The sequence below is a fragment of the Ooceraea biroi genome, chromosome 3 (genome assembly GCF_003672135.1).
Source record: "Ooceraea biroi isolate clonal line C1 chromosome 3, Obir_v5.4, whole genome shotgun sequence".
NCBI lineage: Eukaryota > Metazoa > Arthropoda > Insecta > Hymenoptera > Formicidae > Ooceraea > Ooceraea biroi.
Window position 1 is genome coordinate 2819945 of NC_039508.1, and position 26077 is coordinate 2846021.

The 26077-nt window shown below is 43.9% G+C and overlaps 1 protein-coding gene across 2 annotated transcripts in view; it reads left to right on the forward strand.

Moving 5' to 3' along the window:
* The window catches only part of LOC105281361 (carbonic anhydrase-related protein 10), a 131717-nt gene that overhangs the window by 40945 nt on the left and 64695 nt on the right, over positions 1–26077 (forward strand). For both annotated transcript variants that reach the window (XM_011342511.3, XM_011342512.3), the window contains exon 2: positions 20632–20679. In XM_011342511.3, coding sequence (XP_011340813.1) covers positions 20632–20679 — 48 coding nt within the window. The remainder of the gene's footprint in view (positions 1–20631; positions 20680–26077) is intronic.

Genomic DNA, 26077 nt, shown 5'->3' on the forward strand with positions numbered 1-26077 from the left:
CTGATATTGTATAGTTGAGAGAGATCATTTTAATATCTCTGTCGTTATATTATACAGACGCGCGAAATCACTTCCCGAGTGGTCCTTTAAAACTGAATTGATACTAGCAGCATTATTTACAGAATATAATCAATCCCTAAGAGATTTTCAAACATAAATGTAGAATTGTTTAAGCCTTGTCATTTTTATTCGTTGTAACAAATTCAAATTGTACATTAATTATCACAATGCGCGCAATCGCGTTCACATCGAATGGACAACGAGAAATGGGGCAGCCGGGGTGCACTAGATCTCGGCGCGTTGTTGTTCGGGTTAGATTCATCCCTCCGATGACGTTAAATAATTCTGCGATTCTGCGCTTGCCACGCGAGACCGTGTAATCCGGCAATATGTATTTCCTCGCGCGATTCACCGGCATGATAATAATTAGCCAGCCTGCATAACTTCGAAGCGGGATGGGGTCAGGGGATGGAGAGTATCGAGGACGCAGGAGGACCAGGCCCGGGCGCAAACGAGGATCGGCCGTTCGGGACCGTTCGTGATGCAAAATTACCTGCATTCTCCCGCGCGAGGCGGGGGCCGAGAAACAGTCATGGGGGTGCGAGGCGGGACAAGGTCCTCGTAGAAATTATCCGGCATTTCGGCACCCTTGGATTACCCTTATCGCGCGACCCAAATTCAAATCCCGTCTACCTCTCCCGCCCCGTTCCCGCGCCGGATTACCAGTCCTCCCCCGCACGCGCGCTATAACATTCCACAGAAATCCCAACCCGAAACATCCTGCGGGGGTTATGGATACACAACGTTGACACACACACGTATACACAAACACACATCCACGGACACCCGCATATAGAACACCGGTTGGGAATGCCGCATGTACAGGGTAGGTACGTGCGCGATTGCGGAGTGGCGGGGTTGAATTGCTCGAAGTAACACGTGAGAAGTCAAGGTGCGCCAGACTTCGCAGATGCGATTCTATTAGCGGCGCTTCGCAGCTAATCCGTTTCCGGCGAATGCTGCTTAAATACCTGAGGCAATGTTGTGCCAAGTCACGTAGAATGAAATTTAACAAGCTTGCAGCTGAAAAGATCGGGACCGACGCACGCGAAATTTTCTGCAGCGACATTCATGTTTCTTTTTGTGCTTTTACATTGAACGAATGCTTTTTATTTGAATTAATACCAAAGTATTGAACACACGATATGAAAAAGCCATTTATGAAAATCATCATGATGTATACGTGCTTCATTATACAGAAGAGCATGCCAGTTATAATATCCGCTATTGAACAACGTGCAGATTTGTATGTTGACCTGGCCCAAAATAAACCGTGTACACACGGTAGCGTTATCACGAGATATCAGAGGTAGATAATTATCGTATTGGTCCACTCTGTATTCGTCGGTGTCATATATTCCCAAGTTAATACCGGTGAAAATCTAGATTTCCCGACAGTATGCTAATTAAAATATCACCGATATCTCCACGGGAGGCTAATTATAACTACACAGCCGCTATTTTCGCTCTGCTGTGACGAGTAAAAAGAGAAAACGGACATTTAACTCACCGTATGCTATTGTTTCAAAATACTGATGATTCACATCCTCGTAACATATCTTTGTAATAATACATATACCCAAAATACATGCACATATGCTATTTTTTAATTTGTACCGAGTAAGAATAATTTGAAATAGACACCCTAAGTCTAAAAGCGTGAAATACTCGTTTTAGAAAAGTGAAAAGTGCCGAGGGAAATGGTAATTGAATTCAGCCTGTATATAACCGCGGTTATATCGATGTGGATACGTACGCAAATAACCGAAACCGTTTGCAGCGGCTCGGACAAATAACCAGGGACGCGATGGACGTGTGCAGCCGCCTGCAGATGCGGTTGTGCGTGCAGAAATGCGGTATCGAGCGGATCCGTTACGCAGGTCGGCGCAGGTAACGTGAACGCTTCGTCCGTGAACATTCGCGTCCACCATCTCTCGGACGCGAGCGTCGTGCCATCGACGGCAATGGGGTGAGAATTGTTATCGGGGTGAGGGGGTGTCGCAGATATTATTCGATTAAACACACTCGACTAACCGGTCATGCCGGATCCGCACGAAAGCGAGTTTGTCATTGGCAAATACTCGCGCGACACGTGCGGGATTACGTCGCGGTGTGACTCGCTGACCCGCGCCATCCGCGCGGTATTGTTTGCGGATCGATCGCACCGATAAGTCGGATCTTCACGCTTCTATCTCTCTTTCTCTCTGTCTCTCTTCTTGTTTCGATCTCTTTCTAAGATATTATTGCCCGAGGCGCGTGAAAAATTGGAAATGCAATTTTTATTACGCGCGATTCGATGGATTCGGCAGACAGCGTTGGAACGTAAGCCCGAGCTTCCGGTGAGGCATTCGCCTCTGTTGTCGGGACTAAGACAACAGGGAAATCGGTTACACACAAAGTGGTCTCTCGGCCAGGTCCCTTTTATTAAATTAATTACAAGCGCAGGGGAGAAACTATGCTGTCCGCAGAATGTTGTGCAACAGCGGAGACGCGCCCACGGAAGTTAAACTAATGAAAATCTGCTCTAAATTGGCGAGTTACGACATGCAGTAGCCCATGTGACGCGATAACCCCGCGCAGTTGGAAACAATCTTCTGCTTGATCCACGCCAATCAATTATCCTGAATGCCCCTACAATTTGAGAAATGGATCGTCAGCAGAATATTAAAGCTCGAAACAAACGTCGCCTTGGAATTTCTAATTAAGCGCACGAGAAAGATTCGACGACGCCGTTACGACGACAATCGAGGGGAAGTGTGCAAGAATCGGTTCTCCTACATCGAAGGCAACGGCTGCGATAATCGTCTAATTAACGCATTCCCATTTCGGGAAAATCGCGCGGCCGAAATGTCAGCATTCGCATTTACGGAACACGATCTCCCAAGTCTCGCTCCGCTAGGGTAAAACGATCAGCGTATCCTATTTGAAAATCATTCAAATAAAAATCTGATTCTTTATATCCTCGCAATAATCCATAAAAATACGCAAATATAACATCTATAAATAATCATCATTTTAACTGATCGAATCAATTCTCTCATCAAAATAATGTGTCAGGACTGAATGGCCCGTAAGTTAAATTAAATAATCGTTAAATATTAAATAATCGTAAAGAACTTATTTTACTTGCTTTACTCATTTTGATGATACTAATTTATATGTTACACGAAATCTGCGATTTCTGTTTTGGAACAAGATATATGGTGGGTCGATGACTTATTAATGAATACGATTGACACATTGCCATTAAGGAGAGACACAGCAGACCTCCTGGGCTTAATTACCGAGCGTGCCTTGTCCTCCTCGTTATTATTACCTCGGCCATAAGGGAGTGGAGCATTAAGGAGACTTTCGTCAAGCTTGCCGATGCAGAGACGTGCACCCGGCCCAAACGATTCCTCCCGGAAACCGCGAGCAGATCGATCGCCGAGCGAAACCACAATATGGAAAATGTTGGCGCACAGTCGGCATTCACCGGATGAATATAAGATGAAAGGGGACGCGCGGGTGAGGCAGGTAAGATGGCGGAATCTCTACGACTGTCTCGGTACCGGAACGAAGCACGACGGGGTACGGTCTTCCGGAAATATGCACGAAATGTAAAACACGATGCAATATTCCGTTCTCCTGGTCGCGCCGGAGGGAGGAAAAGAGACTTCCTTGCGCCCCGCTTAATTACACCGTGTTATTTCTTAACTATCGCGGGACAGTATTTGAATATCGTACAACGCGCTATGAATTTGAAGGTCCTTTTTCACCCCGCTGCAATATACGAGCGTTTTATTAACAATATTCTGTTACTGTAGATTCCACTTTCCAGAGTATATTCAGTGCAAATTTCGATTAAATTACATGGATGTCCAGTTTCAAATTTAAAACTAAATACCTGTATTTATAACTGTATTTAGTACGAATGAAGAACATTTTGTCCAAAATGTCACATAATTACTGTGCGCTGTGTAATATTATAATAATTTATATGCTTATAATAAACATTATTTATAATATATAAAAAACATTTTAAGTTAATGCGAATAGTTCATATTCGAGATAAAAACAAAAAAAGTACATTGTGTTGATGAGTCTCCGACCAAATTCGCGACCCGCAACATGATATTGATTTCACTGGTTGGACAAACTCTTCTCTAATTAAATAAAATTACAGCCACTTTCCTCCATCAATTTCGTCGAGAAATAAATAGATAAAATCGGGTAACATAAATAGAAACGGACGAACGACTAAAACTAAAATTAATTTACAAAGACCTGAAATCAGATTCTTGACAATAAGCAAACGATTAACGGAAACAGAATTAACGTCACATTTTAGTCTGGTTACAAATGCTCCGAAAGTTTTTCAACTTAAGTAATTAAGAAATTCGATGAAATAAGATACTTGTGTATCTGTAATCGTGAGCGGCTTACGGGATCGAACGGACCATTTCTTACGATTACGGATCACGAGAATCGATGATAGCGTTCCGATAATGCGGAAAATCTACCCAGCGGATAGGGAATATATGCGATCGAGAGTGCCCAAGAGAAGAGAGAGTGAGTGAAAGGCAGAAGAGAGAGAGAGAGAGAGAGAGCAACAGATATGGGGAAGCGTGGGATAAATACGGTGAGGGAGAGACAGGAGAGGGTAGCGTGCGCGCGTGGTTAAAGTGGATTACATATTGCTGTCCCAGCCTGCAACATGTTGTACACTTGGCCGTACCGGCCTTCCAGGTAAATCGAATCACCGCTAACCCTGAACGAAGTTAACTCCCCTCTCGCCTGCGCCAATCACCGTTTCTAAGTGCATATGCACCATCAGCGACGCGCGGAAGAAAGTAAACGCTCGCTCTCGCTGGTCCATCGCGCACCCCTTTCTTCCCGCGGGCGAACGCGGCTCGGTTAATGAATTAAAAATCGCAAGAGCACGTTCGCCCGTTCGTTACCGTATCTCCTCGCTTTCTATTATAATTATACATGGAGAATGCAAACGCGTCATAAACGCGGCATTTTCAAATTACGTTCAATTAATTCTCGTTCTGCCTTTTTGACTGGAAGATTAATGTCTTCGAGGAAGGCGCGTAATGTTAAAAATGTCGAGCACGGTAATTACGTGAAAGTTGCTCCAACATCGACCGATGTCGAATGATCCAATATTGGAACTTCGTAACGAATGGGCTAAGTACACGTGGTCGTTCTTTTTCAGCTAGTGAGGTCAGATCTAACGGAAGGATCCTTCTGAATAATGCCATTATCTCGATTGTGCAGAGTGGTATCATTAATATCGCTGCCGCTATATTCTCGTTTCAGAGCGAGAAGTGGACTTGAAACTTCAACAATCGCCAATTGCTTGGTGCGATGCCTGGACGTAAACGCGAGGAATTTATCTAAAATATACCATCGACCGTACGCTCGCCTCGTGTCGATCAGAAATTCATGGAACACTGGCTTGCCGCGATGTCAGCAAAGTTCACGGATCAAACCGAATGTCTTACTCGGTTGCATCCTGAGACAGAGGATGAAGGTGCCATTTGCGTCGTAGCTCGTAAATTCTAAGCAGCTTAGAAACGGCGCACGCAACGCAAAGCTTCTCCTCTTCGTCGCACTACACACCCATTCCCACGAGCTTAACCCGTACTTGCATTCGATGTTTCCTTGAATGCGAAGAGCATTCCGGAAGTTAAGAGCACTGATGAATACGCCGATGTTGAGTCTCTTGAATGACACTTTCGCATTTTCCCGAAAATCAGTCGCCGTCAATGTGGAAATTCAACTTGAGAAGGATCATTCTCGTTTCCATCTCGTCAATGAAATTATGATTGCATCAAAGTGTTTGTTCTGCGAAATGCGTTAATTATAAAGCAAATCAAATATTTAAAATAAAAGCACACCGCGTTAATGTTTCCAGGGAGCGAAATGCAATGAAATGTCGCGGTTACATTTGATTATTTATCTTTTTGGCAAAAAATCGCTCAAGCGCACGGTGTTGCCGTCTTGCGCCTATATTACCGCGTTTGAGGAGTATTGCAAAATCATCGTGCTTCGTCTCACGGATTCATTATGCTGCTGTAATTAGGACCGGCGTCGAGGGAAAGCACTTGTGCTGTGGAGGATGAGAGGTGGAACGCGATATTAGTTCATTTACGTGTCCTAATGCCACCGCGGGGGCACGTGTTTACGAGGGTGTATTTACGAGTGCGGTGCCTGCACCCCTCGTTTTCTCTCACGTAAATTTAACGTCAGTGGCGTAGCCAACCCGCTTCGCCTGTCACAACAAAAGGATTGTGAAGCGTCGCCAGACCCGTTTTACCTACTTACACACACATACACGCATATGTATGCTTCGCGGTAGAATAACGATAAATGCCATAAGCTTCGGGGAACTGGGAACGTAAAATAGGATGGCACAACAAACTTGAATTATAATTTCAACGTCCTTTAGAGCGGCAAGCTAACTACGTGTAACTAAAGTGGCGATATTGAGCAAATTTGTGCGAATATTCTCAGGATTTGGTAGTTAATGCGATAAATTTACCGTCGAATGCACGATGCCGGGGAATAATATGACATAATATTGAATTGAGCTATTTGCGTACGAGTACCGTATAAATTGTGGATGTGCTGGGGGTAGACCTGTCGGCGCGCTCACGATTCCACTGGAATCGCCTTCTATCGCGCACGCATCAGCCTCGAGCATCATTTACATGTATTACAAACTCATAAAGTTTTATGGAAATTATACACCGCGTGCGCGCGAGAGCATACGCTACGGCATACGCTACGCTGTACGATATTAGAGAAAACGGGAAGGGTGAGGGCATCGAGCGCCCGATCGACGCCGCTTATCCGCGAAATCTTTCTCGCGAGAGGGTTTCGAGCCGAAGGGAATTTAAAGGGGCCATTGAATCGAACCCCGGTGAGAATTCACCTGCCACTTCGATTGTCCGCTAATCCTATTGGCCGACCCTTGAGAGAGAGAGAGAGAGAGGGGCGAACGTCGGCAGGGGTGACGGGACCGTTTGACTCGGCCCTGTACGCCGACCCCGAGGCTGTGCTCGATTCCGGAGCAGGAAGAAGGGTGGAAGCCATCGGTGAGGATGGGAGAGAAACAAGGATGACGAGAGAACCCTCGAGTAAACAAAGGAGGAAATGGGGTAAATAAAAAGCAACCGCCAAGGAGGAGGAGGAGGCTCGGCCCGGGGGCGCCGCTGTGTGCGCGTATTTGCACCATACACGCGCGCGGCCGTGAGGGGTGAATCGGTATACAAGGTGTGTCTTAAGGCAAATGACGCGCGTCCATGACACTCGGACGCTATCAAAAGTCTCATTATCGAAAAATTCGAGGTCCAGCGGGTATCGAGAATCGTCGAGTGTTTTTTTCCACAACTAATACAATTTTGCCAGAGTAAGAGTGCCGAGTCCTCGCATCTTCTTGCGTCGAGGTACACCCTGTACATCCGCGGCCGAGTCGGCGTGTGAGTTACGCGCACACGCGCATTTCTCGATTCCTGAAGCCTTGGACGTAAGAGAGTGGAGGAGGAGTGCACAAGGAGCTTCTTGGAGTAAGAGAGGAAGCCGAGCGAAGCGGAGCGAGAGGAGACTCGACGAGAGGAACGGGCATAGAAAGCCGCGGGAGAGAACTTGCGGAAAAGTAATCCAGACCGGCGAGCTTTATAGTTTTGTTTATTCCCTCGCATACAATTACGCTGATGACGCGGGTAAACCGGGTTCGCGCGCGGACGGGAACCTCTTTATCCCGGGAACCGCCGCCTCTTTTTCCTTACTCGTTTTCGTTCCCCTCATTTCTCCCTGTGGGAAATGGAAACGACGGCGGTGGTTCCGCTAAAATGCTGCCGGAGCGGCGCCGTGGCAGATGAGCGCCGCCGAAACGAGTCTCTGCGACGCGACGCGTCGCGACGCTTTCGCGGCGCCGCAACGACATCCTATCGCGAGGGAGCGGCTGTAAATTCGGGGATGAGCGGTGAGATGGGCTCGCGGCCGAAGCTTTAAGATTAAGGGAGTAAACCCCGCGCGCTCGCGTATTTGCGGCCGCGCTTACTTGAGACCGTTCGATATCCGGCTGCGGTGTGCGATCCGTGCATCAAGTAGTAAAAGTTTATGTTTGGGCGGGCGTGCCGAGGCGAGCTCGAGACGAGAGAACGGCGCAATCTGCAGCCGTTCGCGTCGAATCGGAGCGCGAGATCGTCGTGAAGGGGATGACTGGAGTTTGCGGTGACTAAAATGGGGTCGTGTAAATAATTTTCGAACCTGATGTTCGTTAGGCGACATCACCCGCGAAGAGATCAATAATTGTAAATGAAATTATTATACTCCTTCCATTAGGATGTTTACTCGAAAAACAGGAGAAAGGAGGAGAAGCGTGGCCATTAGGGGGGTTGCTCGTGTGAATTATGCACCGTCTACGTGGATTACGCGTGAAGAAGTGGTTCGCACGGTCTACACGTAGGCACCCGGAGGCGTTTCGACTCGCCGAGAATTCGCGTGCGCGTGCACGATTTATTGCCGCTGTCGCAACGCGAGTGCGCGCCGGTATCGAGCTTAACGAATCGCATCCGTTCCGCTGAAACCACACGTTGAGTGAATATCGAAGGTGCTGTGTGCACGCCTACCGCTTGTCACGATTTTTTCATCCATTATTTATTATAAATAGGCGTACCATCCACCACGTCGAGAGAAATCTCCGTTGCGACTAAATGGAGAACACGCGGTTACACAAATGCAGTATTGATATTCTTCGTCGAATGCGTTTACCACTATTCGCTCTTACATCACGAATAAATTATGGCAAATCGATGTGGCTGTACGAGCATACGATCCGATTTGTTGATCTGTTCAGCTTCATCCCATTTCCCTAATGTGTATTTAATCGCGCATTATATATATATATATATATATATATATATATATACATACAAATGCACATAATGCAAAGTGTTAAATATATTTAAATATGTTACATTATTTCAACTGTGTATGAATCTATCTTATGTATAATGTACTTTGTATTACGCTGTGCACCAATTTAAATTGTGAATTACCGTGAAAATGTCTTTTCTCGCGCTCACGAGTTTGCAGACAATATAAAATCATAAAGTCTGCTCTCCTTTTAGCTACTCTCTTTGTATACACTATTCTTTCCCTTCCTCTTTCTGTCCTTAAAATAGCATACATTTGTTTCCTTTTTAATATTCAAGACAGTATGATATTATTTGAGAAAAAACAATTGAGCAAGAAAATTTATAATACACAGTTTTCAGGAAGATATACGTAACTTTCAATATTTTTTAACTACAGTGTGCAATTTTTTTCAGTTTTAAATTATTTAAAGCGCCAAGAAAATGTTCAAATATACGTGTCGGATTCGAGTGTGAAATATAAAAGTTAAGCGTTCGTTGACTACCGGACAGACCTCTTATTGTGTAACAGAGCCCGATGGCATTTGCATAGTACGGTGACGAAAAGGAGGATAATCGAGGCAGAAAAGGAAGATTATTCGCAGATCGATGGCCCGGCGTTATGGCAGTTAGAGTGACTCGCGAGTCTGAAGTATGGACGCGTGCCACACCTGCGAAATCGAATAGGACCGGCGACGAGCACGAGGAAGCAGAGAGAAGAACGACGAGAGGAGATGGAGGCGGCGATGAGAAAGAGGGATGGATAAGGGCAGCGGTAGGGTCGGTTGGTGCTGTATGCGGACTGAATTGTAAACCAGACGGAACTTTTCGCCTTCTTCCCTGGTCGTTGCCTGAGGATGGGACCGTCAGCGGGCGGTGAGAAAGAGAGAGGAAAGAGTAAGAAAAGGAGAGAAAGAAAAGAGAGAGCGGCGGTGGGTGAGATGAAGTTCGTTCCTTCTTTAAATTACATTTGGCCACTCGTTTGGACACCCCGACTCCTCGCCTCCCCCTCTATCCCCTGTGTAACCCATTTCGCGCCCCCTTCGCCCGAGCACGAACGAACGCCACAGTGTTCCTTTCTACGCCCCATTCGCACCTCCGCCACCTCAACTTCTCCCGCGAAGAGTACCGAGGAATTCGTTTACGATCCGCTTTCTTATCCGTACCTCGCGATTAATCCTAAACTTTCTCGAAAAGATCGTGTGGTTTCTGACACGTCGCAGAAACATCGGCATCGCAAGAGGTTTCGATACATGGGGAGAAAATATTCTCCCCAAGTGATTGCTATCAAGGTTGCAGAGCACAGTTCTGCATTCCTCTTCCTTAATGAGAAGAAATGCTTCTCGCAGTTAGCATCAAGAAGATTATGCTTAAGTATCTAGAAAGAACTCGCGAAACAAAAAATTGTGCGTCAGGGAAAGTACGCATTTCTCTTGATTCGTTAGCTTCTCATAAGACGCAAAGAAAATTGAAGTATCGCATTTTTGCAGGATTCTTTACATCTGGAAAAGTTTGTTAGAATAAAGTTGACCAGCTTTTGTACTACACTCCATTATAAAAGAAGCTTACATGTTGGTTGTTTAAATACGCGCGAAGGAAAGAACACCGTCACTCATTAACCGTCCGGTGAGCGCCACGCTGTCTCGCTTGTACTTCTTTTCATCTTTTAATCCGGAGGGACTGCTGGTATACGCACACAACACACACATATCTATACACATACGTAAAGGCCATCCGGTCCTTTAGAGTCATCCGTGTCGGTTGCACCCGCACGAGCAGCCCTTTTCGGGGCAAAGTTCATTTACACTTTTGTGCCGCTTCAATTTGAATTTATCCGTTTATACGGGTAGCACTCTATCCAAAAAAAGAGGGATCCTTAGCCGTGTGCGTACCGCCGTTATAAAGACGTATAGATGAATATGCATGTATTCAGATCACGAGTGCGGTAATATGGTAACGCGCGGCCGTAATAGAAGAATAAGTATTAGAAAATTAGCCGGGGCGATGATCTCGTTCCGCTGCCACGTCACGTTGTTGAAGGGGCCTGGTGGTAATTTCGCGCCACGTATACGAATAGAATTACGTGGAATTATAGCGCGTCGCGCGAGATTGTGGCCGTGCCGGCGGCCCCGTGTATCGATTCAGCCTGTAACGAGTATCGGAATTTTTTCCCGCCACGGCACGGAAGAAATTTTGTTCCATCCTCGTTTACGCTGGGGTAACACATACTAGAATGACACTCGGGTGCGCACTCGGGAACTTAACAAAAAGATATTTAACTTTCATGAACTCGATATTAAAAAGCTTTCACAGTACGCGAGCGCACACGGTGCCTGTTACAGACACGGTAATCGTTTCTTATCGTTCGTCGGGGAATTTTTTCTCAGGGGCTCGCGTTTGCAGCGAGAATCGATTGGGGCCTGCATTAGTGTCTCGAAAATATTTCGTGCGCCATGCGCTCGATCGCGGAATGGCTTCGCTGTGATACGGTCTACCTGGTTAGTTATAGACTTATTTGATATGCTCCTTGATAAAAGAAAGAGCCAGTGGCGATAGTATCTACACCGTTATTTGCCCAGTCTTATCTGGTGAAGCGGCGCGCCGGCATTTGTGGACTGTAATTTCGTATGGCTCCGTGGCGATCAATTTTAATGTTTAATCAGTATCAGGTTCACGTGCCTTTCATTTATATCGCGAAATATTTACTTAAATTATCCGTGCCGCGGTGCTTTAACACGCCCTCGCGTGCGTTAGTTCTGCCCTAGGATAAGCCCGGCTGCACTCCCCGTCCTCCCCTGCACTTTCGATATCCGTGATTCAATTTTGTTTCACTTTGTTCGCTACACACACGTTACGTGTCTTTGCTCGCGCCTGACCCGAAATTAATTTAGCGCAAACACTTCCCCCCTGATTCGGCAATATCGCCTGTCCCATCGCTTATCCGGGCGCTCGCAAAATTGGCTTACTCGTAGCGTCGTTCGCGGCAAAAACCGAACGAGAAACCGATTATTCGCTGGAAAATCGATCCGTCGGCGAAGGCTTTACTATCTGAGGATGTTTCGACGTCAAAACGCCGCCAGACCGTAATTCATTACTCCTCGCACAAGCTTCGGACTGCACGATTTTTGCACTGAAAACGATAAAGGGGTGAGTCGATATCTCGACGAATTAAAATGAAGTCTCGATTACCCGCATAGATAAAACCTCTCTGATAAGATTAATCTCGTGTTGTGTATATTTCTTTCTTTCTTTTTGCGAATTCCAGTAGTGGTACGTGACATGAATTATTGAAAGCTTCGTAGAAAATTATTCCCTTCGACCTTAGGGCGAGAGCGGCGTCGGGTACGACGCGTGTCAGGATACGCGGGTTGTTGTTTTCCCCCGATGGGAAAGGGCTCGAGAAAGTGGCATAATGGTGAGAAGAGAGAACGAGGAGGCGGACGAGGGAGCGGGGAATAGGCGCTCTATCGATTTCGCGAGTAATAAGAGTAACAATTTGCCGAACGCGGGAGGGTTGGTGTAAGTGCGCTTGCACCTGCCGGTACGGTAGCGCGATACGCTCTCGCATCGCGAAAACGAACTCGGTGAGAAATCGGCACGAGCGTTACCCCGAGACCAAGGGAGGCTTTTTCTTTAACCCGCGTGCAATTCCCATGCAACCGTATACGCGACCGGCGCATGCGAGTCCGCCTTTGAGTGCATTCTTGCAGCCGCGAGACTTTTATTGTCGGTATAATTGCGTAATTCTTACGTGGCCGATTGTGAAAGTGGTTTTCTCACCCCCCTTTTTCTCGCTTCCTTTCGTGTGCGTAGAGTTTTCGCTTTGCGTTTTATTCGAGAACATTGTCCGCAGCACTCGTAACAATATTTTCTACTTTTACCGTTCCTTCGGTGTTTATTCCTTCCACTGAAAGTAACGTAATGCGCAAACTGCATTGTTACGAACTGCGCGAAATATTGTCGCGTTTGTCCCGTAACAGCGTTTTCGACGTTTACGTTTCAAAACAAAGCTGCCTCCATTTTCGATATCCAATGGTGTACCAAGTTAATTTGAAGCTAACGCATTTAGCAGAAATTTTAAACCTTTGTGAAAAGTTTTACCCCTGTCGGAGTGCTTTATGTTATTACATTTATAAATTTTTATAAAAATCATTTGGTAAAACATGATGTAAATGACGTAAATGCGACACGTTTTGCGAGCAGAATTGTAAATCTCGTATTATTGAATTATAGAATATCGAGCGATGCCGCTCCAAACAGATGCATACTTAAGTAACAAAGATAATTTATAATAAATCCCTAAGTCATGCTATGTTCTATATTTTATCTGTCAACTTTTTTAAAATTCAGTTACATCTTGTGATTAAAAGTAAATCTGACAGGCGGAAATAAACTATTCTGCCCGCTTAATCAGATACCTTAAATTTTAAATCCGCGTTCGGGACGAAGACATTTACCGCACGTATTGGTCTTTTTGCGACCAACGTAAAAACGTAATCAAGGAAATATTTCGTATGTGCATTCTTATTCGTTTTTTGCAATCAAAACGTTGTATTCGTAACGTAACTGAAGCGAGATAAAAAAATGAGAGGGAGATAAAAAGGGTTGCAAAAGGAAGATTTATTGACTGCACTTGTGCATCCTGTGCTACTTAACATAAGTAGTAGTTCGTGTCAGAAACACGTCAGGCATCGATGCATGTGCATTAACGGAGTGACAGTCTTTTTTCTAGCTGACTCATGAATCGTAACGATTATCGAGATCCTTCTCGCCTTCTTTCTTTTTTAGCAAAGTTTTCTGCTGGTATCGTGACTGCGTCGCGAATCGAAGGGGAAGTGTGCGAATGCCTAACGCTGCCAATACGAGAATCTTTTCTGATTAATAGGCGCCGTTATCGATACTTTTATACTAAAAGCATCAGATAAAGGTGTCGAAACCATCTGTTTGCTAGTCGGGCAAACAGATATGGTTCATGCGCGATAAACGCTAATCGTATAATCGTATCTCGTATAAAATATTATGTATATATCGCACGTAGAACAAACGGCTTCAGGAGGAAATAGTTCATTGTAAACCTTTACTTCTATTGGGTTGGCCAAAAAGTAATTGCGTTTTTTTTTATATAAATAAAAGGCGAATTTTTCATGGGAAACAAAAACTTTATTAAACAATATATTGTCCATTTTGTTTGATTATCTTTTGCCATTTTTCAGGCAACTTCATGATTCCGCGCTCAAAAAGTTCTTATCTTTTTCAGCAAAAAACAATTCCAACAACGATTTGATATCCTCATCAGCAGTAAAGGTTTTACCATTCAAGGCGTTTTGCAAAGAACGAAACGAATGGTAATCTGATGGTGCCAGGTCTGGCGAATATGGTGGATGTGGTAACATCATGGTAACACATCCCATCCAAGCTGCAACAATTTTTCACGAGTGACCAAACTTGTACGTGGTCTAGCGTTATCATGGTGAAACACAACACCTTTGCGATTCACCAATTCTCGACGTTTCTGTTTGATGGCATCATTTCATTTATCCAGTTGACGACAGTATACGTCTGAATTAATGGTTTGATTCCTTGCAAGCAGCTCAAAATACACAGTCCCACCAGACTGACAGCATAATCTTTCTTTGGTGAATATCTGCTTTTCAAGTGCTTTCAGCAGGTTCATCACGCTTGCTCCACCATCTTTTTCGTTTGACGTTGTTGTAGACGATCCATTTTTCGTCGCCTGTTATCATACGTTTCAAAAATGAATCATTTTCCTCACGTTTCAAAAGAGAATCGCAGATGTCAATACGCTTAGTGAGATGAATTTCTTTGAGCTCATGTGCTACCCAAATATCGAGCTTACTAACGTATCCAAGTCGTTTTAAATGGTTTTCAACACTCGATTTCGATATGTTAAGATTCTCAGCAATCTCTCGTGTCGTTAAACGCCGATTCGAATCGATCAGTGCCTTTATTTTGTCATCATCAATTTCGATTGGCCTTCCTGAGCGTGGTGCATCTTTCACATTAAAATCTCCAGATCGAAATTTAGTAAACGAATTTGACACTGCCGCAGTTTTAAAGCATCTTCGCCATATACATGACATAACTTTTTATGAGCTTGCACAGCGTTTTTCCCTTTTCGGAAGTAATAAAACAAAATATGACGAAAATGTTCTTTTTGATTTTCCATTTTGAAATCGACGGCAAACAAACAATTGTTAACGAAATCGTGTACTTTCTTTTTCTAAAACAAGCTTAAACTGTGAGTTGTTAACCTGCATAATGAATTTGCGGTTTAGAATGAAGTTAGTTACATTTCAAGATATGTATGTCCATCTATTGGAAAAAAACGCAATTACTTTTTGGCCAACCCAATACATATGTAAGTCAGTGTTAATATTACCTTTATGATATTTCGTAACGAATAGGATTATCGGTCTTACGATTTATCATTCTAATGCACAACATGTTCCGGATATCGTGCATTGAGATTGTCGAACAAAACTGGCAAATTTGAGTTGAACAACTCGTATTAAAGAAAAAGATTGCCCAACAAAATTTCACATTCACAGCGTATGCATAATTAAAATCAAGGTTCCCAATCGCGAGAGAGAGAAAGAGAGAGAAACCAACAATTGTGTGTCCATTTTCTTTCGTATGCATTGAGCGATGCCATGTCGAAACAATCCGAATATAAAACGTGCGATGAATGATTTATCTGTCGTCAACAGGAAACGTGTCTTGCAAATGAAATATTCAAATTAGGCGTGTTGGGCAATGTTGCCCTAAAATAACGAACTCACTGGAGGAAATGTCACGAACGGAACTTCGGCCGCGGTTACGAGACTAATAAACTTTTTTTTTATTACGTCATGAAAAACCTTATTCGCTTCATTTTTCTAAAAATCGAGGCGATTCGTAAAAAGCATCATGTCGAAGAGAAGATGTCGAGAAACTACTAAGCGAACGGTTCAACAAGATACGAAATTCGATAATTATTAAAGTTAATAACATTACCAGCTATTAATCGCTACTTTTGCAATATTGTCGTTGATGATCTGACATCATTATGCACCTGATTACTTAACGACTGTGTATGTACTCGATAATATAAATATTGAATTAACATTAACAATTAACGGTAAATCTACAAAGTAAAAAACTTTCTGCATTTTACGTATAAAATTCAAAAACTTCTATGTTTATAGTAATTGCTATATTCCATTTGTTTACATGTCATTTTCAATTCAACATTAATTATGGATTAAATCTCTCTTCCATGTACGATGTTTGAGCTAATAATATGAAAAATACAACGGCGACAAAGGTTACTCACGATTATGCGCGGCGAGAACTGCTGGCGATACTGATCTTCGTGTTCTTGCGCGGATCGTGTTCACCAGCGACCATGGACCACACATCCGCTTTTATTCGCGGCTGACGGCCAAAGTTTCGCACTTGTACGTACCCGTGGAACGTAAGGAACCCGATTTCACGTGACGACAGCGCATCGATCCTCCGGCGGTCATAACACGCGAGGGCGATGGCAGATTTCGATGCTTGCGAAATGGCTTCCTTCACGCTACCGGGAGCCGAGTCTCTCCTTCGACGTTTTCAGATATAAGTCGTTTATCTCGGGGACGTGCTACGCGCGCGGGCTCGTTCCCGATAAGCTCGCCAAGATCGATAGAACACGTTAGTTCATATTCGCGCCTCGTCGAGCTTTGCCCTGGCGGTGTTTCTTTATAAATCTTCGAATTACCGCGTAAACTCCCGCGCTTATAACCTCACACGGATCCCGCGCGGGTTCGATTACGCGCGCACGTGCCCGCGTCATCCCATTAAGCTGTATACCGTTCAATCAACGAACACGTATGCACCGTGCGGTACACGTCGTACACGCGCGGATAAATATGTGGCGCGACCGATATTATGGACAGACGAGCGTCACAGCAGCGGTCCTAGGCCGGATCTACGATAGTAAGCTTAAGGGGAAGCTGGAGTTGCTAGTGAACTATTTTTTCACTATAGCGATGGTAATTGCAGTTTCGAAAATTCTCTTTATTGCTTGTGCAGAATAAAAAATCCTTTTCCACAAATGAAGTATAGAAAGAAAGCCCGCTCTACAGGACTTTTATATTCAAAATGGAAAAAAGTTAAAAACTTGCATTTGTCTTTTCTAACTTTTTTCCATTTTGAATATAAAGTCCTGTAGAGCGGGCTTTCTTTCTATCTATACTTCATTTGTGGAAAAGGATTTTTTATTCTGCACAAGCAATAAAGAGAATTTTCGAAACTGCAATTACCATCGCTATAGTGAAAAAATAGTTCACTAGCAACTCCAGGATCACCTTAAGGGGATGCTGGAGCTGCTAGTGAACTTCTTCGCGATGGTGCTGCCATCGCACAATATTTGCACAATAAAATGCTTTTTACAAAAATTTGGCAATTTATACGCACAAAATCGCAGTTTCGCAAGGTGGGGACACAATTAAGGAATATGAGGATGCTTGTCGAAGTGATTTTAGAAGCGTAATAAAAGAGAAATCTGTACAATCCTGACAGGAATTCTGTATTCTGACAGGATTGTACAGATTTCTCTTTTATTACGCTTCTAAAATCACTTCGACAAGCATCCTCATATTCCTTAATTGTGTCCCCACCTTGCGATTTTGTGCGTACAAATTGCCAAATTTTTGTAATTAAGGAATATGAGGATGCTTATCGAAGTGATTTTAGAAGCTTAATAAAAGAGAAATCTGTACAATCCTGTCAGAATACAGGATTCCTGTCAGGATTCTGACAGGATTGTACAGATTTCTCTTTTATTACGCTTCTAAAATCATTTCGACAAGCATCCTCATATTCCTTAATTGTGTCCCCACCTTGCGATTTTGTGCGTACAAATTGCCAAATTTTTGTAATTAAGGAATATGAGGATGCTTGTCGAAGTGATTTTAGAAGCGTAATAAAAGAGAAATCTGTACAATCCTGTCAGAATACAGGATTCCTGTCAGGATTCTGACAGGATTGTACAGATTTCTCTTTTATTACGCTTCTAAAATCACTTCGACAAGCATCCTCATATTCCTTAATTGTGTCCCCACCTTGCGATTTTGTGCGTACAAATTGCCAAATTTTTGTAATTAAGGAATATGAGGATGCTTGTCGAAGTGATTTTAGAAGCGTAATAAAAGAGAAATCTGTACAATCCTGTCAGAATACAGGATTCCTGTCAGGATTCTGACAGGATTGTACAGATTTCTCTTTTATTACGCTTCTAAAATCACTTCGACAAGCATCCTCATATTCCTTAATTGTGTCCCCACCTTGCGATTTTGTGCGTACAAATTGCCAAATTTTTGTAATTAAGGAATATGAGGATGCTTGTCGAAGTGATTTTAGAAGCGTAATAAAAGAGAAATCTGTACAATCCTGTCAGAATACAGGATTCCTGTCAGGATTCTGACAGGATTGTACAGATTTCTCTTTTATTACGCTTCTAAAATCACTTCGACAAGCATCCTCATATTCCTTAATTGTGTCCCCACCTTGCGATTTTGTGCGTACAAATTGCCAAATTTTTGTAATTAAGGAATATGAGGATGCTTGTCGAAGTGATTTTAGAAGCGTAATAAAAGAGAAATCTGTACAATCCTGTCAGAATACAGGATTCCTGTCAGGATTCTGACAGGATTGTACAGATTTCTCTTTTATTACGCTTCTAAAATCACTTCGACAAGCATCCTCATATTCCTTAATTGTGTCCCCACCTTGCGATTTTGTGCGTACAAATTGCCAAATTTTTGTAATTAAGGAATATGAGGATGCTTATCGAAGTGATTTTAGAAGCGTAATAAAAGAGAAATCTGTACAATCCTGTCAGAATACAGGATTCTGACAGGATTGTACAGATTTTTCTTTTATTACGCTTCTAAAATCACTTCGATAAGCATCCTCATATTCCTTAACCCTTATGTGAGTGACGAAAAAAGTCTTAATTGGTGTGATGAAGGTACCCGAATACCTTTGGACATTTTGTAAGAAAATTGATATCCTGCAAATTACGTTCCCCATTGAGTCAATCTGTCCAAAGATAACGCTAAAATAATCGTCAGTTTAAGAGTTCTAATACGACTAGAGAACAGACAAGTTACCCGGGTACCCCGTCACTCACATAACGGTTAATTGTGCCCCCACCTTGCGAAACTGCGATTTTGTGCGTACAAATTGCCAAATTTTTGTAAAAAGCATTTTATTGTGCAAATATTGTGCGATGGCAGCACCATCGCGAAGAAGTTCACTAGCAGCTTCAGCATCCCCTTAATTCGTAAAAAATTGACCAATCTCATACTACGTTTACACGAGCGCTACTTCTGTAGTAACTTACTCAAATTATAGTAACTTATCTAACTAATTCTAATTATCTAACTGTTAAGCCCGGTGTCCACGATGCTAGAAATCGGTTCGAGATCTCGGTCCGAGAAATATGTAGCCAATCAACTTGCACTTTTACGAAAAAGCAGCAAGTTGATTGGCTACATATTTCTCGGACCGAGAACTCGAACCGATTTCTAGCATCGTGGACACCGGGCTTTAGACCCCGTTTACGCGCAGTGAATTATCGTAAGTTACTATAATTCGAGTAAGTTACTACAGAAGTAACGCTCGTGTAAACGCGGTATGATACAGTGGAATGTGAGGAGAAAGGTCGTGATTGGTCAATTTCTTACGGCTTGAGGCTCACTACACTTATTGTGGATCCGGGCTAACGTGACGGTCAGTGAGTCACGAACGTTGAACGGAAGCTGCAAACAAATATCGCCTGCGATCTGGACGGGGAAAGGTCGTCGGAACGGGCGTCGCGAGAAACGCCGAGATTGACGATAGCGCGGGGAGGAACGGACGAGCGGGAGAAGCGAGGTGATCTGGGGTGAGCCCGAGAAAGTTTTCCAATTTGAAGCAATTAGTTTGCAGCACGGCGCTGGATGGCATGCATCCAGATAATCGAATATGGGTCAGCGTCTGAGGCGGGATGGGGTCGATCTACGGTCCGAGAGACCGCGGCAGAGCGAGAAAGGGCGTGCAGGGGGTGAGAAGGGGGCGAGTTTCCCGAGTGTGTGCACGTGCGACGGGTCAACCCCGTCGCGCTTCTGGCATGTCCGACGCGCATAAAACCACGTGGCACGATTCGCGAGTGCCTGCCTTAGAATTCCCTCCCACCCTCCGGCCGCCAAATCGATTGATCGATCAGCTCCCGATCGGCGGCTGCAATTGATCGATGCATCCGCCCGACCGCGTTGGCCGACCCGATTCGGTCGGCGCGGGCGTCTTCGCGGGGGTAGCAACGATGGAGAGCTTCAAAGTTCTCCGCCGTACGTGCGTTTGCGGATTCTCGGACCTGGTTCGGGGTTGAAGATGGGATGAGGGGTTTGTTGGAGGGATACGCGAGGGAGGAAATTGCGATATCGCAATCTAACCGTGCGCAATCAGCAGCTCATTAGCGATAATCGCGCGGCGATTCAGAACGACTTGCGCTACGCCGGTTTGTAATCGTAAGAGAGATTTGTAATCATAACCTAATACTCTGATGACGCAACTGCAACAAACATTTCTCCATGTCGGTTGATCGTGACTGAAACTTCTTGCGCGTTTCTGTTTGCAGAATCCGAGGCCAGCTGGGAAGAATGGTGGACCTACGACGGTATTTCCGGTGAGTAACTTTTCTCTCTTGGTTTTGTAAAGTTACTCGCTACTCGCGGAAAGAGAAACCTGCGTTAACGCTCGACACCTGCTAAATCCTGCTACCTAAATTTGCAACAGAGAAAGCTTGACGCACAATAGAGAAGAATACATTATTATTATTTAATGGTTTTTCGCATTAGTTATTTCCCACGAAGAAACGTTCGTTGAGCTTGCGACATTTTTTCACGCCAGCCCGCGGCTTTTACGCGCGTCGCGCGTAATTTCCGCGTTCTTCACCCTTTCTGATATTTCCGACTGTCGCGCGACGTGATAGACAAAGTAGGAAACTTAACCGGCCCGTTGCGCTAAGTTTGTTCATTTCGTGCAAAATTCTCGCAGCTTCACTACCGAATACCGGGATTTACGCGACGTTAATGGCGGAATTAGTGTTATCCCGAAGACGTGGCGCGAGGGAAGTGCATAGTGTGTTTGAAATTACTTTCACGAATGCAATATTACGCAAACGTAAACGTAAAATTGTCACATTAAATCTGTATTAATCCTGATCGTAACGATACGAAAGATGAAGTATATTACGATCTACAATAATTCTCGTTCGCTGAGATCGCGATCGGTGTAGGTGTACCGTTCGGAATGCGATTACTATTAAATTCCTGGGAACAGGATATGAGCGTTTCGCGAGAGCTCAGCCGGTCGTACGGTTTCCTAATTTTCTTAATTTTAAGTTACGAGGCCATCGAGTGCCTCCGGGGCGCCGGTGAATTTTTTAATCTCAGCGCTCTCCTCTCTCTCACTCTCGCGCGCGCGCCACCCCTTTTCCCGTCGACGTCGTAGTTTTTATTAAAAATAAGGCGAGCACCGATAAGACTGCACCGCGTAGGTCGGCGGCCTCGGAGTTTAGTGTTGTTCCGCCATGCGAACCAGCTGCCACACGAAGAACAGTGCCGTATACTCGAGCGTTGAAACGTTCGCATAAAACGCCAAAAATTTCGGCCGCCCTCCAGCCGGTTTTCCGTTTTCCTCGACGTTTCTTTCGACCCTAAACCCTTTCGACGTCGAAAACCTGCGAATTTTCTTTCAGCCCAGCGCCGACGCTGGAGACGAAGTTGTTGATCTCATTTCAGAATTTACGAGCACCACGGAATTTCGTCATCGATTAGCTCGGGTGTGCCGCAACGAAATTAAGCTCGCTCTGCGAAGTGCCGGTAATATCGTTATCGCGAGCGATATTCTTGTGACCGCAAACGCGAAACTTGCCGTGTCGTCCTTCTTTGCTAGTTCGCACTTTGTACTTTGACTTCCGTGCTACGCGGACTTCAGAAGAATCCCCGGGAGAAAGAATATTGTCGTAACGAAACGGAAGTGCGCAGAAACGCATCCGCTGTTCTCAATGTCACGACACGACATGAAACGCGATCGATTAATTCATAATAGACTGCGCGACCCGTACGCTTTTTAATCTTAATATAAACTTTTTTTAGCCATTATGGAATTTAATTTTAAACAGGATATTTATTAGATGTAAGGCGTTGTTAATAAGTAATTTTTTTCGAGGCAGTTTTTTTACAGTAGCTTGCTTGCGCGTGGGGGTCGAGCAAGTTTTTAATCGAGTTTGTTCGGATTTTAGGCACACCCGGTACGTCGTCGTATCGGCTAGGTGACTTATTACCGTGATCGGGCGGAAGTCGATTTTTAGGGTTCACCGGTGTCTCATATCGTGGGCAGATGGGTTCCTCGTTTTACAACCAATAAGCGCACGCCCTCGGTCGCGCACTTTGAACTGTCATTACGTACGTCGCTTTTCCCGGATTTATACAGGGTTTCCCAGGGGTTCACCGTGTCCTCCTTCATCTGCGAAATCTTTGACAAATTTGAGAAGGAGTTTTCCTCCCCGCGAAAATATGATTACTTCCTCTTGAAACTTTTTAGCGTTTGATATTATAATATCCCCGCCAGATATAACTTTCAGGTGAAGAACACGCTGTCAGAGGAAAATACTCTCGGATTCAACTCTGAAATAAGATTTTGTTGCTTATCCGCGTCTCTCTGAAATTTAACTCGCCTCAAGTAATCAAACCAAAGTTTCGTCGAGGAAAAATTAACTGAGGTTGCAGGCGAATCCGAACTTGATATACGCGACGTGTCTAATGGCTGCAGCGGGCTTCTTTAGTGCCATTAGATGTTTTACAGTGAGTGGCGACGCGGAAGACTGCCAATTTCATCAAGCGTGCGGGTGCAAGCGCAGCGTGCATGAGCAATTGCATTTGCGCACGTATATTTACGCGGTGGCAGAATAATTTAATAATACACCACGACACATATACACACACGACACGACACGACACGACACGTGTAGCAACATGCATTTATGCTTTCTTCGGCATCAATATTCGTGCCACAGCAATCGCTGATTTCATGGCGATCTTGATTCTATGAACAATGCTGTAGCACATGATATATCTCCGTTGCCTGGAGGGCGCCTCGAGCATCGTCTGTGAACTTTGCAAGAGTCGTTTTATTATAAATGTGAGAGAGAGAGAGGAAGAAAAAAAGTTTTAAGATATATCGCTTCGATTATTCGTGAACATACTGCGCGTTCCAGACTCACACTTCTCTCAACTACAAACATCAGAGAAAAACGACGTAAAAATAGCTGGATCAATAGTGATTGACGATGACTTCAGTCAGATTATATCACTTGTGTTCAATATTAGAAATTGCTGGTTATTGTATATTTCGATAATTTAATCTGTTGCCTTACGATTTTTCTCAACGTTGCGCGTACGAAAGCTCGATATTTAATTTGTGTATTCGGATAAGCGCTGCCACTTTGTTCGTTAATTGATCAGATTTCATATCCTTACAGAAAAGGGAATTAAGTAGCATTATTATATGGAATTTGAAGAAAATAAATTTGTTTATAATATTTTGAGTATGAGTCAAACAGCTGAATATAGCGAATAATACTTGTGCCTTTTAGTTTTGACTTATAACTTGTAACAACGAGTGTCATTCGTTGTTACAACTAAATATCGCCGAAACAATACGACAGTGTTATTTCTAGGGGGCGAACAAGCAAAATTTAATTCTCTCAATTGTTTTCTGAAACTTTCGTTTCCACGGCGGGAGATAATTCGTCAGTGCGATGCATTGAAGCAGCGCGCGGCGTCTCGACTTTCGGGGATTAAACAGTTACCGCTCGGCGGCGAATTCGAGCAATGTGGGGAATACTCATGATTGCGGAAACGGGTCACGGGGATTATTAGGGTCGAGAATTGCGGGGCGGTTGGGGTGAATCATCGGACGAATAAAAACGCGGCTGGCGAGATGATCCGCGGGAGAGTCCCCGCGAATGCGGAACTTTTCCGCGACGACGGGATTAAGCTCGGCGCGCGCGAGCTCTCTGCTCTGCGCTCCGTTCTGCAAGTAGCAGCATTGACAGTGCACCCCGCTCGGCGAACAGTTTCTTAAGACCGCGGAGAGAGGAAAAGAGAGCGAGAGAGAAGCAGGCAGTACGAAGCCGCGAAGATGAAATTTCCGTGATACGGCGAGAATATGTCTTCCCGGCTAAAGATGCTGAAAAATGTAGCGCGTTTTCTCGGGGAATCGTATGCCTCCAGTTGCATTTTCAGCGAGGACCGCGCCATAAAACCACCGCAATTCTCAAATTTCGACGCAATGGTTACGCAAAGGCAATTCTCGTCACGGAAAACGTGGAAATTTACGCGAGAGATGGAGTTCTCGGAATCGCACGGTTTTTAATTCTCGCGTTTGTAATGTAAATCTCATCGACGGGCTACATTTTATTATTTTTAGAATAAGCTGCGAAACACGCGCATGCACATTGGGTCGCGCGGAACGAACGGCAGCTTAACGAAGTTAAAAATTTCAATGGACGAAAAGAAGAAAGAGAAGCAGGTTTCTGACGGAAATAGTGAGCGGCCTGTTTCCTTGTCGTCCAAATGTTTACTCGAATGAATGGCCTTTTCAAACTCTCGGCATTCTCAGGTGTACCCGACGCGACGGACCTGGTTTTCCCGCTAAGTTTTGGGTAGCAACTGAGAGTGTGCCCGACTCTACCCGGATATTTGCACATCCGCGTTAAATCACTAACACTAATGTATTTATGAGGGAGAAGTTAGACGAACCTCCATGCAATACGATAATTGAAATTACCGCGCAAACCAGTTTACCGGCGGGAATTGCGGTCTTCGTCGTTCTAAATATTCGAAAGCCTCGTGATATTTGTGCGGCTATGTAGAGTATGTTTGTTGGCCGCGTGGCACAGTGGAAGCCAGAAAATAAGCAATCTCTTGTCGCAAGTTAAATCCAATATCAAATATATACTTTTCCCTTTGCCGAGCATTAACCAACATTATTATATTAATTATGATATAACATTCTATTAATGCAATATAAACTCCGGGCGCAACGATATTGTAATATTACATTTAAATCATATACTCTGTCGCCGGGTTTAAGCAGAAGAATCATTAAAAATTGCCAGGTATGATTATCTGCGGGTTTTTCTGCTGTTTTTATCGGCATTATTGTAAGATGCAGCTGGTGTTTTAATAATTTTTTTACTGTTGATTCCCACGAGCGACTTGAGAGAACTAGAAATTTTCTTGAACCTTGCACTCGCTACGGACCACCTTTATCCAAATTGCGGAGTTGTCCGCTGTTCAACAAGCATGAAATGGCCGGACTCGACGTGTGGATCCAAACGTGAACAAGGCGGACGGAAATATCGTACGAGAGCAAGCACCAAGGCAATTTTACAAATGGTTGCACGAATACTGAATGTCCCCTAACAGTGGAACTGAGAACGCTGCACAGCTTCGCAATGCGAACTGAAATAAATATACGAATGAGGCGAACGTAAAGATTACATTCTGTATAAAGATATTCAAGGAATTATTAATACATCTGTGTATCAATAATAAATTCTTGGAAATTGTCCTCCTTTTCACGAAACCTAGAAGAATCTGCGATGAAAAGCTTTGATGAAAATAAAACTTCTGAATGTATTCTAATATCTTCCCAGTTCTAAAATATTCGAGATGTGTTACTTGTTAGATTATTCTTACGGTATCGCATATGAATATCTCACGGTGCTATTTCTTAAAATTTAAATGAATACATAATGCCTGTGCACCATTCTACTAAACTGGAGAATTTTTCATAGATACTTTTTTTAAAATACGTTTTTGAAAATACATTTAAAAATAGGCGGAAAGATCTTGCATATTTTTAGCGCTCGCTTCTCTTCGCGATTTATTATTGATTATATTATTGATTATTGAAAAGCAAATTTTCTTGTGACATAAATATTCTCAACGAATATCTCTTTGCAATTTTAGTTTTTATCAGTCCATTATTTTATCCTGTCTAGTTATCGTTGT